The sequence below is a fragment of the Leptodactylus fuscus genome, chromosome 2, assembly GCF_031893055.1.
Source record: "Leptodactylus fuscus isolate aLepFus1 chromosome 2, aLepFus1.hap2, whole genome shotgun sequence".
Lineage (NCBI taxonomy): Eukaryota > Metazoa > Chordata > Amphibia > Anura > Leptodactylidae > Leptodactylus > Leptodactylus fuscus.
Genome location: NC_134266.1, coordinates 101,232,395 through 101,251,810, shown reverse-complemented (window position 1 = coordinate 101,251,810; position 19,416 = coordinate 101,232,395). Strand labels below are relative to the sequence as shown.

The window sequence follows — 19,416 nt, the reverse complement described above, 5'->3', positions numbered from 1 at the left end:
TATTTTTTTTCCAGATTGTGTCACCATAAGGTCATAAGAGACCTTTGGGGACATCTGATCACTTTTTTTTTTTTTTTGTTAGGGAGGCTGATTTCCCCTGCAACTAAAGCTGCTACATTTAGCCTCAGTTGCAGAAGGAATCCAGCCTCCTGCACACTGTTCTTTACATTTACAGAGCTGATCTGGGTCCTGTAGGACCCAGCAGCTCTTGTAAGACACTGAGCCCAGTGGATCACGTGACCGCCGGGTCAGAGGGCGGCCACATCATGGTGGCACCAATAGCCTTGTATACAGCGCTCATTGAGCGCTGTATACACAGCGATCGAGGAGGCAGGGAAGGGAATAAACCTTCCCTGCCATCTCTCTGGGAGCTCCGGCTGAAGTTACAGCTGGCTCCCAGCTTCAGCAGCTGCACGATCTCCATGCAGCTGCTGTGTTCTGATTGGTATGTACCGGTACGTCCTGTCAGAACTAGGCAACCACTTCCCGGACGTTTATAGTCTATAGGCGATCTGGAAGTGGTTACAATTGTGTAAAAAAAAAAAAAAAAAAACTCAGCTGCAGATTTGAATGATATGCCAAATAGGAATTTACCTTGTCTTGTAGACTTATAGGGTGTAATCAACTCATAACGCTTCACAAAGCTTTGAAAAGAAATCCTAGAGAAGAAAGAAAATTGAAAAAGCAATCTTTAATGTCCAATAAACATTAAGAAAATTTCCAAAGAGGTTAACATTTTGATGCCAGTGTATTTTTGGACATTTTGCACCTACAGTAGCAAAGTATCCAGTAGGATAACTTTTACACTTTTGATCTGTACATATAAATCCTAATTTACAAAACAAAATAAATCATACTAACCCCCCATATAGATATAGTATTTGAAAGTAGGTACCTGGCACATTGTCTAAACTTTATAAACACAGGCACCATCATGCAATTTTGTATTAAGGTATAATTTTTAATAATATTAGTGGCTAAAAGTTAGCCATAAGCACTACACGACCTGTAAATAAAAAGTTGAACATGACATGTAAAGATCAGGGCTGTGAAGTTGGTAGGCCAAACCATGGACTACAATTTTTCCACAGCCCGACTGCTTCAACCTGGACTCAGACATGGCTCACATCCATGGACAGTCAGAAGCAAAAATACTCTAATTCATTTAAAAGACAATGATTGAAATCCCATGAAAGTAAATATGCAAGAAGCTATACATCTAATTAAACAATATTAAAAAGAAGTTCAAAAGAAGGTTATATATAAACTAAAAAGATTCTCCAAGTAGGTGGTAACCTTTTGTAATTTACTAAGAAAGTAAAAAGGTTCCCAGCTATTTGTAGAATCAGTTCTAGCTTACATATAGCCTTCTTTTGAACTGGTGAAAAGACAGAAATAAAGGAAACAAATAAATGCCAAAATGTTTTGGAGCAAATTAGTGATCAACTGATGTATGCCATATAGCATTTTGTACTTAACGATCGACTTTAACCCTTTCCTGATATCTGCTCTACTTTAACGGTGGACAATGGGAATTTAAATATGGCGGCAACTCAGAGGACGCCAAAGCTGTCAGTTCTCCGCCATAATATATAGCAGAGACCTGGCAGTAATGTCTACAATCAGTGCCCACATCGATCACAGGCATTAACCCTCCTAACACTTTGGTCAAAGCTGACCGAGGTGTAATTTTCTCGGTGGTGCATGGGTGTTGCCATTTTGGAGTAGATTGTCGACCATGGAAGTGAGATCTGGGGCCAGCAATCTGTTAATATGATAGCCAGGACCTATTGAAGGCTCTCAGGCTTGTCATTTTATTAGTTGTATTACAGACTGAGCTAGAACTATAGGTTTTTCTCAATGCAATGCATTAGTATTCCAGTGTACTGAATTAGTGATCAGACCCCCTGGGATTCAAGAAAATATACAAAACAAAACACACACACAAAAAAATCAATTGAGTTCACCACCTTTCTCTAGAACACATATAGAACTAAATAAAGTGAAACACATACACATTAGGTATCCCTGTGCCTGAAAAAACCCGGTCTACAAATTCATAAAAAAATATTCTTCCCACATGGTAAATGCCATGGTGGGAGGGGGGGGGATAGGGAAACCACCGTTTCACCTCACATAAACAATATAGATAAAAATCAATGAAATCAATAGACATTACCTAAAATGACATACATAAAAAATATATCTGGCTTTTAAAAATAATAAAAAGGCCTAAAAAAATTCCGGGAGTCAGAATACGGCAACTCCAAGAAATTTTTTTTGTTTTGGATTTTTTTCCATTCTGAATTTTTTTTCCCCAATTTCCCAGTACACTGTATGGAATATTAAAAGCTACCATTACAACTATAATTTGTCCTGCAAAAATTAAACACTCTTACAGCTCTGTGGATAGAAAAAAAAAAAAAAGTTATGGCTTCATAAAAACGGGGCGTAAGAAGTGAAATATTGGCTGCGTGAAGGGGTTAAAGAAAAGACAAAAGTGCTTTAGTAATCCTGAATTAAAGAGGTTGTCCAGGATAATTTTTTTTTTATATTAAAACAAAACATACTCACCTGTCCCCGATGTCTCCCAGCGTGGTCTGGTCTTGTTGCTCTGCTGTTTTGTTTTACTGGAAGTCCCCACATCACTGTAACATTCCGTCCTTTTCCTTAGGCCGTTGATTGGCCTCAGTGGTCATGTGTGGTGGGGACTTTCGCTGGAAGAAAAACACCGCCGCAGCAGGAGGAGTGGACCACACTGGGAGACACCGAGAGTTTTTTTTTCTTCTCCCTCGGTCTAATTTAAAAAATAAAAATTCATCCTGGACAATCACTATAAGGATGCAACAACTGAACCTCCTGTAATTCCTCAGAACTGCAATCAGAGTTCCTTATATGGGTGGAAAAAAAGCACCTGTGTTACATCTATCTGACAAAATATTGATCAGAAGCTCCTGCCATCAAGACACAGGTGAACCTTCATTCCAAACCCTTGTCTCTGCCCAGACCATTTCCAGGTGTTTAGCAGAAGGAAAATTGGCGTCATAGCACCCATTACACGTCCTGCCATTGACAGTTAGTCACATTGCCCTTTAAACTATTGAGTGGAACTGTATGGTCTTTAGAGACAATCCAGGTTCTGCCTGGCATCCAGCTATAGTTGGGTTTGAGTATGGAAGCCTTGTGTTTCAATTCTGCTTTGGATGTGGAGCAAAATCACTCTCTTCTTGCATAGTCAACTGCATGTGTTAGACGGTACTTTGCTCAAAACCTGATAGAAACTATCCATTGGAAATAACTAAATTAAATTTACTGAATTTACTGAATTGCAGAAATCTTAAACACCATGATTAATATATTAAGTATACAAAAAAAAAAAATCATAATACTTTTAACTCTACAAAAAATAACTTATGTGCTGATAACATTATACTATTGTAAGTGTAGTGCAAATATAGTATTACCGAATTGGGAATCCTGCTGCACTTATATGAATAGTTTCCACAATGCCACAAGCTTCTAGCTGACTGAGTACCTGAAACAAATACATAATATGTTAAGGGTAATATTCTTGCATAGTACAAAAAAAACCCGTCATCACTTTATATCACAATATATTCTTTTGTTTATCAGCAAATAATACTTTAAAGGGGCTCTATCATTTCGAAATCGTGTTTTTACATAGTGATATGCCTGAATAGCCTTTAAAAAGGCTATTCAGGTGCTGCTAGTAGATTTTGAAAAGATGCCCTAATCCCCAAGCCATCGTGCACCCCCCTGCGTCATACCTTGGTAGCGCCCCCTCCTTTGCATGTGCTCCATGATTGCCCTCCTACTATGTTGTAACCGCTTCCATTCTTGTAGCTGAGATTCCTGCGCTTTGAAATCTCGGGCATACGCAGTAACGCTTCCTTCTGAGCGCTACTGCACATGCCCGAGGGCCATTTTCTTGTGAACCTGGGCATGTGCAGTACCGATCAGAAGGGAGCGTTACTGCGTATGCCCGAGATTTCAAAGCGCAGGAATCGCAGCTACAAGAATGAAGGCAGTTACAACAACAGAGGAGAAGAGCAATCACGGAGCACAAGCATGGGAGGGGGCGTAACCAAGTTATGACATGGGGGGGGGGTGCACAATGGCTTTGGGAACGCCCAGGGTGCATGGAGAGGTTAATTCACATACCGGTTTTACCGATATGTAAAAAAAAAAAAAAAAAATGGGGGGGGGGGGTCTTTTCAAAATCTACTAGCAGCACTTCAATAGCCTTTTTAAAGGATATTCAGGCATATCACTATGTAAATCCATCAAAGAACGCACTTAAATGCAAACAAAAGGTTGGGAAAGTAACAGCATCAAGAACCAAAAAACGAAACCAACCTAATATAATAAATATAAGTCACTCCAGAAAAGTAAAATAAATATAAATTTATTGACATAAATTACAAAATAGATATCAAAAACAAGAGACTACAGCAGAGACTACCATCTTGCCCTGCTGTAGTCTCTTGTTTTTTATATCTATTTTGTAATTTATGTTAATAAATTTAAATTTATATCACTATGTAAAAACACGATTTCCAAATGATAGAGTCTCTTTAAAGGTAGTCTGTTACCAGAATCCATCATATCAGTCTAAGCTCAGAGGTTGAATAGGGAGGGTTATTTTAGTAGCTGTCTCTCTACATCAGATAGATTAGCCGCATGTAGTCTGTGGGGCTGATAACAAGAGGGAGAGGAACAACACTCAGCTTGTATATATGCCCCTAACAGGGCGTATACAAGTAATCCTTCACACGGACAGCTTTGCCCTCATCAGACCATATAGCTGTATAATACTCACACAGCCTCAGCTCCTAAACAAGAGTAGCGTTTCCCTGTTAAATTTGGGCACAGGCAGTTCTATATACTGCTGGAAAGCTGAAAGTGTGCTGAATTCAGCGCACTGTCGGCTTTCCCGATCTGTGTCCTGGGTAAAGAGCTATCGGTCCCGGTACCGTAGGTTTTTACAGTCAGAAGGGCGTTCCTGACAGTCAGTCAGGTACGTCCTTCTCCACAGCAGCGCCTATCGCACTGTACAGTGTGAGCGGGGAGGAACGTCCCCTCCCTCTGCTCACAGTACTGGTCCATAGACTAGTATTATCAGGAGGGGAGGCGCTACTGTGAAGAAGGACGTACCTGACTGACTGTCAGGAACGCCCTTCTGACTGTAAAGAGCTACGGTACCGGGACCGATAGCTTTTTACCTGGAGCACAGATCGGGAAAGCCGACAGTGCACTGAATTCAGCGCAGTGTCAGGTTTCCAGCAGAATATAGAACTGCCTGTGCCCAAATCGGTGAAAGGTCCTCTTTAAATGCTCAACAGGGAGCATTCTCTCAGTGGCCTTCTATATACCCTAATGAATGTGAAGGTTGACCGTTTGAGTGCTCCTACTTAATAGCCATGTTAACCCAGAAGTCATTCCAGCAATCCGTGCTTCCAACAATACAGATGGGAGCGATAAGTGCAGATTTTACTTTCACTTACTGCTCCTAGCTCCTCGGATCCATTCTCCCTCCCCTGCTTCGGTGTACTTAAACCTGCCAGAAGGTGGCCAGCAAGGGAAGGGGCAAGGATATGAGGAGCTTTGAACAGTAAAAGTGTGAAATATACACTTACCGCTTGCTCCCCGTAAAGCAGGAGATGGAGTGCAGGCATATGGGGGCACTGTAATGTATGGAGACATAAGAGAGCACTTATGGGGGTATAAGCAACCATTTTATGAGGACATTGTACTAATGTCTGAACACAAGCGGCCATTTAAAACATCAAACCAGATATTTTCTTTCAAAAATATATAACATTTAACACTTACCTCTTCATTTCTAAACACCATTGCCTTGCAGTCCATATTTGGCTTAATGCATCGTATATAGTATGGTGTAGTCTCATGCAAAATAGTCATCAAATTCTCTAAGGAACTCTTTAAGAAAAGAATGGAGTCAAGTATAGGTAGCTTCATGATTTAAAAGGAAGAAAACATCTACCATAGTCATATTTCTTTTTGTATACGGTACACATTAAAACAACATGTTTTTGTGTTTAACTTTTTTTTTTTTTAAATTATGTCACTATAAGTATGGCCACTTTATTAGTGATACCCAGCATTTCATGACTGATACTTTCCAATGTTGAAATTAGACAAGTGCTCATGCACATAGGGTCAATAAAGTTTTCAGTGGATCAGTTTGAGCATTTTTTTTCAAATTTAAATGAGGAATGATCATTGGTGCAAGAGTAGCTGGGACCAATATTTCAAAAACTTTCAACCTTGTGAGCTATACTTGCAAGAGTATACCGCTTCCCTTCTGCCCTGCAGGTTGCTGAAGTTCATCTCATATTACAACGCTAGGTCCCCCTGGAGGGTAAACGTGAAAGCAGAGGCGGCCATCAGCAGGAGCAGATTGGTAAGCAAGGCCAGGGGCCCATGGCAAAAATATTTGTTGGGTGAACCCAAACGAATACTGCTATCATTATACATTCGGGTCTCTTCAGGCCCCAGATAATAATGATTGGAGGATCAGGGGAGGAGAGAGAACATAAAAACCAGTGTTACTAACCTCTCCAGCACGACTCCAGGCAGTCTTCGGCCTCTGTAGTGACATCACAGATGTCAGGTGAGGCTAAGCCGGCGTCCATACGCATAATGATGCCAGTGTAACCCACGTCTGTGACCTCATTGAAAAAGATCAAAGTGAAGCCCAGGAGAGGAAAGTACCACTGAATTTTAGGTATGTCACCCTGTTCCCCGATTAATATACCCTGACCCCAGAGTATAATAATAGTTCATTGGTGGTGTACCCCTAAAATTTCAGGTTCTGCTGAATCTGAAATTTTAGCAATACACCGTTTGGGGCCACAATGGGAAATAAAAGTTTGGATAGCACACTGAGACATTATACTGTGTGCAGGGGCCACTATGAGACATTAAACTGTGTACAGGGGCCGCTATGTAACATTATCCTGTGTGTAGAGGCCACTATGGGACCTTATATTATATGGAGGGGACACTATGGGACAATATACTGCGAGGAGGGTCTGCTATGGGACATTATACTGCATGAAGGGGCACTTTGGGACATTATAGTGTGTGTAAATGGGGTGGGGCGAGGAAAGGAGGCGTTATGCCGCGGGGAAAGAGGGCAAGTCAAAACTTTGCTATGGAGCCCAGTCTTTGCTAGATATGCCCTAGCGTACATCGTGTTGAAAAGAAGTTGTGTGTCAAAAGCTGTAGGAGGAAAAGTGCAGCATTACAAGATGGCAATTTTGATGCTGCAGCAACTGGTCATATGTGAAACTGGACTAGGGGTGGCACCTAGACATATTTTTAAAGGGACCTCAAAAGAAGAGAAACTGCAGCAGCAATGGATGGAATGGAGCACAAAAACATCTTTATTATCAGACCCTACAGTTGGAGACAGTTTTTTTTATATAGCCATATGTTTAATATTTTTAAAGAACATCCCTGAAGTCAACCATACTGGAGAAATAACCATGTTGTATTGTGTGTACTTTATTGAATGGCACAGTTCTCTCTCCAAGAGACAAAAAAGTGACAAGCTAGATATAGGCTAGATAGACTTAACACGAGAACTAGGATTATTAACTGTTCCCTCTTTTTAATTATAATGAGATGATTCTGCCAATTCTACCCCAGTCTAAACCGTAAGGCTGGGAAGTAGGTTATAGAAATCAGAACACAACAGCCTATTGTGTCTGTTCTAGTGGCCCATTTGAAAACGAATAACTAAAACCAAACACAAACAAAGGGTTTATAGTAAAAACATAATATTAATTATACGGAAATTTCTGCTGACGCCCTCCGTTTTAGACAGATCCCTAGTTGTTAATGTAGTAGATGCTGAAATGCTGAAAATTCTCCATATCTATATAACAATCCATGTTATTTGACAAATGCCAGGAACGCGATATTTTTTTCTTTACATAAATAACAAGTATGTATTTCAAGTAACTAAATGTTTGCTGGTGAAGTCTGTATTAGGGTTAGACTCTTGATAGTCACATATCAGTGAAGCCACCTTTCTAAAGTGCTATCTATCATAAGATTGCAGAAAGGACATTAAGTAACTCTTCTCAACATATGTTGCTGTCAATAGTGGGTGGTTTGTTAATGTTCAGAAATGTAAAACACAGATTGAACATAAAAGACAAGTAACATAACCAACCTTAAATTTGGAAACTACTGTCACAAGTGTTACTCTGCTGTGCGCACCAACATCAACAAGGTTATTGATCTCTTGTGGAAAGAGCTTCTGCAGTAGGCTGTCATTAGTCTCTTGCAAAAGTTGAATAAGTTCTGGTGGAACAGGGTCCTATATGACAAAAAACGTAACATATAGATTGATAAACAGTAAATGATGAAGTAGTCCCTCCTGTTCATTACCTGTCCATTCACACTGGGAACATAAGGGTCCTAGTAATCTGACTCTCAGCAATACATGCAAGCATTCCTCTGTGGTTTGTAATAAACATACATGCGCATACACATCAGGTAAAGCAAAAGTTGTCATTCTCTGATCGCAAAGCAGAACTGCTCAGTTAAAGGGGTTGTAGAGTATTAGAAAACATGGCTGAGGTATGGCCTGCACGTCTTGGCAGTATGAAGTACATCTATGGCACTCTGGCCCTGCACCTTCCTCTGAGCAACCACCAACTTCTCAAAGTGCTGAAATTGGGCAGGAAGCTTCTCAAAGACTTCCACAGGGGACTCTGATCCCAGGGGAGCAAATCTCCCAGTCCTCCCTGGATTGTTTTTTGGACCTCCCAGCAACGGTGGCAGCGGGTCCCAAGAGGCAGTGGCCATCATGGCTGGACTTGTGAGCAGACCCTGTCTCCCTTCCTCCCTATTCACAGCTCCTCTCCTCCCTTGCCAGCACAGCATGACCACACTGCCTTACACAGCCTCCGCTGCCTGCACGACTGAACCACCAGAACAGGAAAAGCCTACACAGTTAGGCTGGCTCCCTGCAGGCTCCTTTGCCTGGGACCCGCCACCTTCCACCCTGCCCTCTTCCTCAGGATTCTCCACACTCCACAAGGCTATTGCAGTATCTCTGCTCTCCCTTCTGCATCCACCAACTCTGCCTCCCACTTCTCTCCTGCTACAATCCCCCCAACCTCCATCTGTAACTCCTCCTGGCACTTGGGGTGAAGAGGACTTTAGAGCATCATCCTTCCTGAGTCACAGACTGCCCCTAACTCCTGTCAAACTCAGCTACTGGCCCTGCTGCCCCTCTATCTGCAAGAACTCTGTCGCACTCTCCTCCCTACTGTTCTACCATTTTAGCTCACATTCCTACAAAAACTGACTTCCATTCACTTGTAGCAGAAGTCAGAGAGACCTGGCATGCTGAAATCGCTGCTTTTAGGAAGCATCTCTATTATATTGCTATTCCTGTTCAGATCTTGAAGGAGGACCATAAAGCTATCCACTCTCAGCTAGTGGCCACAGTCCTCTCTCACACCTCAGTGATGCATCGCCACTTAGAGGACTTAGACAATCGGGGCAGATGTAATAATAGAGTCAAAGGCCTTCTGGAAGTCACCAGGGAGAAGGACCGCCATGCCACACTTGAAGCTATATTTAATATGCTGCAATGAAACATCGACTCAAAAAATAGAGCGGGGCAGAGTACTTAGAGCCCTTCGTCCTAGAGGAGTGGGTCTGAACTCTAGAGACGTCATATGTTGTGTCCATGACTTTCCACTTAAAGAGGCCATCATGACCAGAGCTAGACAAGACCTTTCCCTCATCACCTTCCAGAAGAGTTGTCACCTCAGTCCCCTACTTCAACTGCTCCGTGACCACCAGCTAACCTACAGATGGAGCCTTCTCTTTCGCTCTGATTGCACATCAAGATGGTCGCACTGCCACACTATGCTCCGTCTTGGATCTTCCTCTCCTGGAGTTGACGGACTCGGAGCTGATTCTTATGCATTAGCACCATAAATCGACTTTGCTGCACTCCCTGAATCCAACAAATCTAACATTTAAATGCTTCACAATCACTAACACTTATGTTTCTCAAAATTTCTTTGTGATACAGACTATCTGAAATTATATTCATGTTTAGCTTGAATGGGTTTATGATAATCAGCTGAAATTTTCAAGGAAGCTAAACTTTTGCAAAAATTTGCTGTCCAGGTTGATCTGTTCGTATACTTGAATTCATTGCCAAATGTTCCTAACATTTCGTTCCTTGTTTTATAGTAAAACATTTTTCAATGAAAATTACAGTTTAAAAAAAACAAAACAAATAAACACCACAGCTGATTCCTGTTTCTCAAGAAGTGACATAATGTCCATTGGTCACATGGCCATGCTGCATTTCTCATTAATTTTAATAGGACTGAGCTGTAGCATTGCCATGTGACAATGGATGAGGCACTGTTCTTAGAAGAAGAAAGCAGCCATGTGTTCTAATACTCCACAACCCCTTTAATTGATTAAGGATTCCAATATTTGTTTCTTTGTATATCATGTTTTACATGTAAAAGTCTAAAATGCCAAATGCGAGAAGTCGTGTTTTTGTTACTCACCTTATTTTTTTCTACCATTTCCTCAATGTGATATGTCACTTTCCCAGCATAGTGTGATATAACAAAGTTTGGCTTTTTACTGAACTTGTCCCGACTGAAGCATTTATTATGTGAAAGATTTACTTCAAGTCGAGACTGGAGCTGGACAACATCTGAAGTCCTATTCAAACGACATTCCTGTGAAGTTTCAAATCAAAAATAAAAGTCTTTATTTTATTTTTTTTTACTGCTGGTGCTTGCAGTTTATAGTCTTTCTTAGACTATCCAAAGGAAAATTGTTGTGGGAGTTAAGTACACTATAAAATATAACTTATTAATATATCTAAAAAGTTCCACATATGAATGTCATAAAACCACATATAAATAACCAATGTAGGCATGAGTGAACAATGGGGTAACCAATATTATGTAACCCCTAATGATTACGGAACTTGGGAATCCTAGCCTCTACCCCAGAATAAATAGGAATAGTGATATAGCAGCTAGTGGTCAATCAATTGACTGACATAAGGTTTGCTGACTGTTACACATATAGTGCTGGTATCGCATCCAAACTCCATGTGTATAATTGCCCAGCTATATAACCTCTATGTATTTAATTACAGATCTCCAGCCCAGGGTATTCACACAAAACCTGCTGCTAAAACAATTCCCACCAGCAGCAGAGTTAGGTTAGGATCCACAAGCTGGACTTATCTAAGAATCAGGAGCCAGTACACAACCCACAGCTATATCACCAGTGCGATTCTAAACTGGGGAGAAAAAATGAACTAGCTAGGGCCAACTCCATATTCACACTCTGAAACCCATGCACACAATGTTGTTTAGCTAACGCATTTCTGCTGATAGCCGTAGCAGTCAGGCCTGGTCTGCGCCCGGTCGGTCAAAATTGCTAGCCGCGGCTAGAAATTTATTAATTAGATATATTAATAAAAGTTATATTTTATAGTGTACTTACATCCAACAACAAATTTTCCTTTGCATGATTTATGGTGTACACGTATCACATACTTCTTTATTTTCCTCTTAGACTAGCACGCAACCAAGATACAGTCAATGACAAAAGCCCTCTTACAATAGAACAAAGCAAACAGTGTGTGGGACTGCGCCACTGGTGATTTCTCTTAAAGTAAAACATTTATGTATTATCAGCAGTTAATTGTTACCGGCCTAGTATCAAATTTTGCCTATATTTTGGAAGCAATTTTGAGGGCTATTAAAAATTATCAAGTGAATGGTTGCAATCACAATAATGACCAAACAAAAGCTCTATTTGGGTAAAAAAAACTTCAACATTAATAAATCACATGAAATCCAGATAATACATGACACCAGTAGGACTTGCTTATGTATTTCAGGGTTAAAACAAACCCTTAAGCCGGTTGCACACGACCATATGCTAACTGTCTCCAGTTAATGAACAGCACGGGTAGCGCATGCACCAGCCGAACTTTCGCGGTTCTATTTCATTTAATGAATAGGAGCCACAGAAGAATGGCTGTAAAATCAGACATGAATAGGACCTGTTCTATATTTTTTGGCCCAGACTGTCAGCCCACACACGAGGCACGTGTATGGGCCCATAGAAATTAATGAGCCAGTCTGCTATTTGAGAAAAACCCAGATAGCACATTGTCCTAAAACACTGTTGTCTGCAAGAGGGCAAAGTCATAGAGTAGCAATTGTGAGTCGGTACATTAACTACCTCTCAGGTGATGCGGTTAAACAGTTAATTATACTTTATAAAAAAAAGATAAAAACTATAAAAGAAATCATCAATAAAATCTGCAACATTGATTACAAATATAAACAGCATTAAAAAAAAACAAAAAAAAAAAAAACCCTTTATGCTTCTATAGTGCAGAAAGACATTTTGTCTGACATTTAACCCATGACGGACATGTGTACCTAGGATAAACATTCAGTAAATGTTCATTAGCTTCCTGGTATGATCTATGATCTAATTTACCTCTAGCGGGGCGTGGCCTGGCTATGGAGGAGTGAGGACGCACACTACCTCAGCTCCGTTCCTAGCCTTCAGATCCTGGCGTTTTTAGTGCTGACTGGCACTTCTACACTCACCCGAACCATGGACAGATCCCGGCGTAATCTTCAGAGGTCCTCCTCGACACCTCCTCTGGGTACAGCACTCGGCCGTTGTAGCCTACAGTGCCATTCCTAAGATGGCCGCCGCTATCGGATCCCCGCCATACGGCTCTGCCTCTCTTCCGGCCTGCGAGCAGCCCTCCTGCTACCTGAAGCTCTCCAGCGGCCCTGGCTCTGTCCCCCATGGCGTCTGTGGGCCCTGGCCCTACCTCCAGTCCCCCGGATCCCTGGCTGCTTCACACCGACGGACGCCATGCGGACCGGCCCTCCCCTCCCCCATGTCGGCAGGGGGCTCCGACACAGCGTGGCCTTCTCTTCCTCCATCACCTGCGGCTCCTCCGTTGTCTCCAGTCCTTGGCCTCGTACAGGACTCTCCTCAGCTCATTCCCTGCAGTGGAGGTAGGCCTACTTCAATGTCTCCCAGTCCATCCTCTCCCTGGTTGATCCTGCTGCAATGTCTGTCTTAGACCCTCGAACCCTGGTGCCTCCTATTGTTCCTCCTGGCACCTCTGATCTTGGCCCTGCACATGGCCTGGTGGGCTCCCCAGTGCCCTCTCCCTCTGGTATACAAGACCCCTGCCCTTCCACTTCTCAGCTGCTGAGGGTTTGTGTTCCTGGGGTCCCATGACAACTACTCCTGGCACTGGTTCTCCTACTGCTGATGCTGCTGCACTTGGCTGTGCTCTGGTCAACGATACAGTCTCTGTTACGTCCATTACTGACACACTCAATGAGCTTCGCTGACTCAGCGCCCACCTGGCGGACGTTCCTACTAAGTCTGACATGGAGGAATATGTCTTGCGGTTGGAATAGTCTTATAAATCTGAACTTTATGCGGTTCATTCTGCTGTCCAACAATTGGAAGGAAAAGTGGACATTCTGGAATCTTCCTCTGCCTCTCAGGGTGCCCAGCTCACCGCCCTTGATTCTACAGTAGCTTCTCATACTCAGCAGCTGCAGTACTTGACAGATCTTTTGGATGATTTGGAGAACCGTAACAGGCGGAATAACATCAGGGTGCGAGGGCTTCCCGAGTCCATTGAGCCCCAGCAGCTGGATGCTACTCTGTGCCTCATCTTTAACTCCCTGCTAGGGGCCCCTCAGGACTCCCCGATTGAACTTGACCGTGCTCACCATTCTCTGGGCCCACGCCCTCCCGATTCCTTGAACCCCAGGGACGTCATTTGCAGGGTTCACAGATATCAACTGAAGGAGGCGATCATGCGCAAAGTCCGGGAGTCCCCCCAAGTCACGTTTCAGGACACTGAGCTCCAATTACTCCCTCAGATCTCTTGCCTCACTCTGGCCAAGTGGAGAGCCCTGAAACCGCTCTTGGATGTTTTAGTCCAGCATCAATTGCCATACTCCTGGGGCTTCCTCTTTCGTCTCCAGGTCCGCCATAATGGCCACATGGTGTGTCTATCTCACCCGGATGAGCTCTCATCCTTTACTGATGCCCTGGGACTTCCCTCTGTTCCTGTTCTCTCTTGGCCCTCATTCTCCAGAGCTCTTCCCTCGACTCTGCCTGCCAGACCTCAGAGGCGCCCCAAACGGTGCCGTTGCGATTGTGCCCCCTCTGTAGCGGACAACCAGGACATTGCACCTCCACCCACCACTTGATTATTGTGATTATTGCTGTCATATTTTTCTTCTGATGCTGTATTTCATGCAGGGTTCTGCCTGCTCCTGGGGTCTGCATGTGGCCTCGCAGATGTTTTTTCAGTCAGCTCCTGCGTTCCCCTTGGGCACGCATCCTTTACCACTATTTAGTTGTTTAACTTTGGTGATGTCGGGATTCTCCTTTCTCCTCGGCTAAGCTGGTCAGCTTTTCCATAATGTATCTGTTGCTCTTGTTCTTTTTGCTGTATGGTCTGGGGGTCTGGGGCAGGGTTACGGCTCCTCTGTTGAAAAGCCCGTTCCCCACCGAGGCCTCGCTACTTAGTAGTGTGGGTTTTGGCATTTCTTTTCCTCTTTAACCTCCACTCGAAGAGGGCGGGGACTCCTCCACCCCACTTGTTTGGTTTGTTTTGCACTCGGTTCGTCTTTGTCTTTTCTCCCCCCCTTTCCTTCTCATCTTCTCCTGCCTGTTTTTCCCCTCATATCTCTGTCTCCCTCCTTCCTTATCCATGTCCTCTCTTAATTTCTGTACGCTGAATGTCAGGAGTCTTAATGTTCCCCAAAAACTTAGTCAAATTCTATACTAGTTGCATAAGAAGCTCTCTCACATCCTTATTTTGCAGGAAACTCCCTTCCAGAAAGATCATATGCCGGAAATACGTAGTCATTACTACCCTCTCTGGTTCCACAGCTCCAACCCGGTTGCCAAATCCAAGGGGGTTTCTATAGCCCTCCACCGATCTCTACAGCATGAGGTTTTGGACACTCTGGTTGATCCTGAAGGTAGATATATTTTTCTCAAATTGCGCATTGCGGGCACCGTCCTTACTGTTGCTGGTTGCCATCTCCCAAACCAGGGTCAACTGACATATAGCAGATCCCTGATCGGCAAGTTGGCAGACTTTTGTAAAGGTGTGGTTGTTCTCAGGGGCGATTTTAATTTCGTCCTGGACCCATTGGTGGACTCCTCTCTCACCCCCCCCCCCGACCCCCCCACGCCCCTTCACAGCTGCACTGCCTCGCTGCTACTCTCCATCGATCCCAGGTAGTTGACATCTGGCGCATCCTGCATCCACAGGGTAGAGATTATACCTATCATTCCCCTGACCACAACTCCTATAGCCGCATAGATTTCTTCCTTACCAGTCAGTATGCTCTTTCCTGGTCCCCTGCTGTTCACTTCGATTCAGCCCTCTGGTCTGACCATACGCCCGTGTTCCTCTCTCTTGAGGTTACAGGCCAGGCGTGTCGCTCTTTTACGTGGAGGTTGAACGAAAGTCTGGTGAAAGATGCGACTTGTAAATCAGCCATCGATACAACCATCGGGGACTTTCTCCTTATCCATCACATGACCCTACTGCCCTCCCACTGCAAAGGGAAGCCTTGAAATGTGTTGTCCGGGGGCTCTTAATTCAACATGGCTCACGCCTAAAAAGGGAGCGCGCCGCTTGGATAACCGATCGCCTTCAGCTTATTCACTCACTGGAGTCCTCTCACAAGCACACCAGGTCCCAGACTAAATGCACGGGAGGAACTTCGCTCCTTCCTCGAAGAACAGTTCCTGCACAATAGGGTGGTGCACACCGACTTCATCCGCGCAACTCTCTTTCATATATTCCTCGGATTTGGAGTGCAGCGGGGTCCATAACCCCACGGATATAGCTGCGGACTTTCGCTCCTTTTACAAAGACTTGTACAACATCCGCGGTCATTTTGCGGATCTAGCTCCGGCGGCCCTCCGCGACAAGATCCGGAAATATGTCTCCGAGACCCCCCCTCCCGGTCTTCTCAAACTCCGGTAGAGCGGCCCTCGAAGAACCCTTCTCACTGGAAGAGGTCTCCCTTGTTATCCGGACCTCTCCCCCGGGTAAATCCCCAGGTCTGGATGGATTCACTGCGCGTTTTTATAAATGCTTCAGTGATCTCCTGGCCCCGGTAATGACGCGTGTCTTTAATAGCGTCGTTAACTCGGCGTCGTTCGCATCACAGTCCGTTTCAGTTCTGATCACGGTAATCCCCAAACCTGGCAAGGATCCTGCCTATCCGGCTAGCTACCGCCTGATTTCTCTGATTAATATCGATGTCAAACTCTTTGCTAAATTACTCGCGAATAGGCTATTCCCTCTTATGCCGGCCCTGATACATAACGATCAAATTGGCTTTATTACTGGCCGCGGGCTCGGGATAACGTGTGCAAAACTATATTGGCTATCTCGGAGGCTCACTCCTCCAAGTCGCCTTTGTGTCTGTAGGACCCAGCAGCTCTTGTAAGACTCTGCTCCCGGCGGATCACGTGACCGCTGGGTCAGACGGCCGAATCAAGGCAGCGCCCATAGCTGTGTATACAGCACTCATTGAGCGCTGTATACACAGCTATTGAGAAGGCAGGGGAGGTCATAAATCTTCCCTGCCATCTCTGTGGGAGATCTGGCTGAAGTTACAGCCGGCTCCCAGCTTCAGTAGCTGCACGATCTCCGTGCAGCTCCTGTGTTCTGACTGGACGTACCGGTACGTCCTGTCAGAACTAGGCAAACACTTCCCGGACGTATATAGTCTATGGGCGGTCCGGAAGTGGTTAACAATATGTATAGCAGTCAGGGAACAAGGCTTTCCCGGACCATTATCATGGTGGTCCAAGGCCACAGCCATTTCCAACTGGCCACGCACCCCATACCGGGCTCGGTGGTGCAACCCCTGCAACCACGATCATTACACCACTGATGGTACCCATGTCGATTACGGGGACCCTGATGGGGCAACCTGGTAGCCAATGTGGCCGCAAGGGTCCTGAGGTATGAAGTAAAAGATGTAGTCTCTGGTTGTGGGGTGAGTGAGGCACCAGGGGACTCGAAGGTGAAGGTGGAGGCCCTTTTGTCCCATTTGATGGCAGAGTAAGAGATGTCTGCTATTCCTGAAGAGTTAGCTAATCAAAGGAAAGGTTTAGGTGATCACATAGAATTACCGTCCCTTGAGCCACTAGTAAAGCTCAAACATGTAAGCAAGTATTGCTGTTGACAGGTCTTATCTGGATTTGCTGTGATCTATTGAAGTCCTTGTTGGAACCCGTTGTTTATTCAGGGATGTGCTAAACATTGGCCCAACATTTCTCTGTAAACTGGACATTTGCCGTTGATTCACAATAATGGGTCCATGTTCTGTACCTGTGCTGTCCGCTTTTTTTTTTGCCAACGTTGGCACTAATATATAAATATCACTCATCTGAAAGAGCCTTTAGGGTATAAAAAAAATGAACATTGTGCATCCTGCCTGTGTGCTGTGTTTTTTTTGTGTTGTTTGGTTTTTTTTATCAAACAGCATGGATAGAAAAATTACTCGTATGAAAGAGCTCTAAATCCTGCTAAACCAGTGATATAAGGCTGGGCTCTTACACTGCACAAACAGTATGCTGACGCAAAAAAGCTCCATTTTATAGAACCTGCAAAATGGATGGGATTTTGATTAATCTCATTCATACATTGTAGAAAAAAAATAAGCTGTGAAAAAGCTGTATTTTCAAAAACACCCGTGCTTGCATGTCAATTATACCTGTGGAAACGTTAACGTTTTCTGCATAGGTATAATACAGACAGAAAGCCTGCAGAGGAAAACGCAGCAAAAATCACAATGAAAAATGCTGAGGAAAAAAAAAAAGCCGCAGCATTGTTCCCCACACTTTAGTCTAAATCCCTTCAGGACTTGGTAATTTCCTGTTTTTGTATTTCATCGCCCTCCCCCCATCTTCCAAGAGTCATAACTTTTAAAAAAATATATTTTTAAAACAAAATAGCTGTATAACATGTAATGTACTGGGAAAATGAAAAAGAAATGCCGATTGTGGTGAGCAGTGCAGTTGTGCCATTTACTTTTTAGGGTGTTCTCTGTGCTGTAAAGATAATGTGCTGTAATGTGTTAACTTATTCCGTAAGGCAGTCCAAAGACAGCAATACCAAATTTCTATTTTTTTTATTATATGTTTTAATACACTTAAAAAAATGAAATACATATATATATATATATATATATATATATATATATATATATATATATATATATATATCTGCTGACCTGTGTCAGGATTAAATTTTTTACAGGATGATATGTAGTTTTTATTTATACAATTTCTGTATTGATCACTTTTTATTTCTTTAGAAAGTGAAGCTGCTAAGTGCTGCTAGTAAGAAGAGTGAAAGTAACCTCTCAGGTGCTGTGGTTGAAACTGAACATGGCATCTGAGAGGTTAATGGTCCATGAGTGGAGTTCTCTGTCCCGATTGTACTACCATATGACCTTATGACCTTCACTGCTAAAGAACAGCGAGCATGAACATGACTGGTTGATCCTTACTCCATATTATCTGAGCTGTAATAAAATTTGGGCATTATCAAGAGAATATTATAAACTGGCATAAAAGTAACAAATGTTCTTTAAAAGCACCCCTTGAGCAGTATTTCATAATAAAACAATTCTATGTTATGTACATATTACTTTACTCCATCTCGCAATATATTTCTGATATTATTATGTAAAACAATTAAACCCCCAAAGTCATGTAAAGAAAGAAATTAATGTGGCAAATCATTTTGTTTTGCAATTACATACCTCATTCAGCAATGAAAAAATACTAACTGGACTTCCTTCAATAAGCTCCACACAGCGTTTATTGTCTTGATAACTGATAAAAGACCATTCAAGCCCTTCTGCTGCATATTCCTCCTTCAACATGACAAAAAAATATAATAATTTTCAGTCTTAGAATATTAATTCAGCCTAACGCCATCAAGTAGGGTTGAGCCGATCCTGACTTTTCAGGATCGATTTTAAAATCCGATTTCCGATCATTTTTCATTCGAACCCGATCTTGATCCCAATGTAAGTCAATGGGATTTTTTTATTAATCGGAGCAATCCTATTCACTATACAGCATGGAATCTAACAATTGAACTCTTTAATTGTTAGAATCCACGCTGTGTAGTGAATCACTAAGTAGCCAGAGGATTTTTTTTTTTTAATCCTCTGGCTACTTAGTCCCCCCTGGTGTCCACTTACCTGCAGAGATGGCTGCTCCGGTGCCCGGTGTTCTTCTTCACCTCGCTGC

At 43.1% G+C, this 19,416-nt stretch overlaps 1 protein-coding gene across 1 annotated transcript in view; it reads right to left on the bottom strand.

Annotated features, from left to right (window-relative positions):
* The window catches only part of MYO19 (myosin XIX), a 112,541-nt gene that overhangs the window by 30,389 nt on the left and 62,736 nt on the right, over window positions 1-19,416 (bottom strand). Inside the window, exons 15-20 of the mRNA XM_075266397.1 lie at window positions 18,921-19,034; window positions 10,599-10,775; window positions 8,225-8,371; window positions 5,854-5,961; window positions 3,465-3,535; window positions 595-659 (exon numbers count right to left, since the gene is read on the bottom strand). Coding sequence (XP_075122498.1) covers window positions 595-659; window positions 3,465-3,535; window positions 5,854-5,961; window positions 8,225-8,371; window positions 10,599-10,775; window positions 18,921-19,034 — 682 coding nt within the window. The remainder of the gene's footprint in view (window positions 1-594; window positions 660-3,464; window positions 3,536-5,853; window positions 5,962-8,224; window positions 8,372-10,598; window positions 10,776-18,920; window positions 19,035-19,416) is intronic.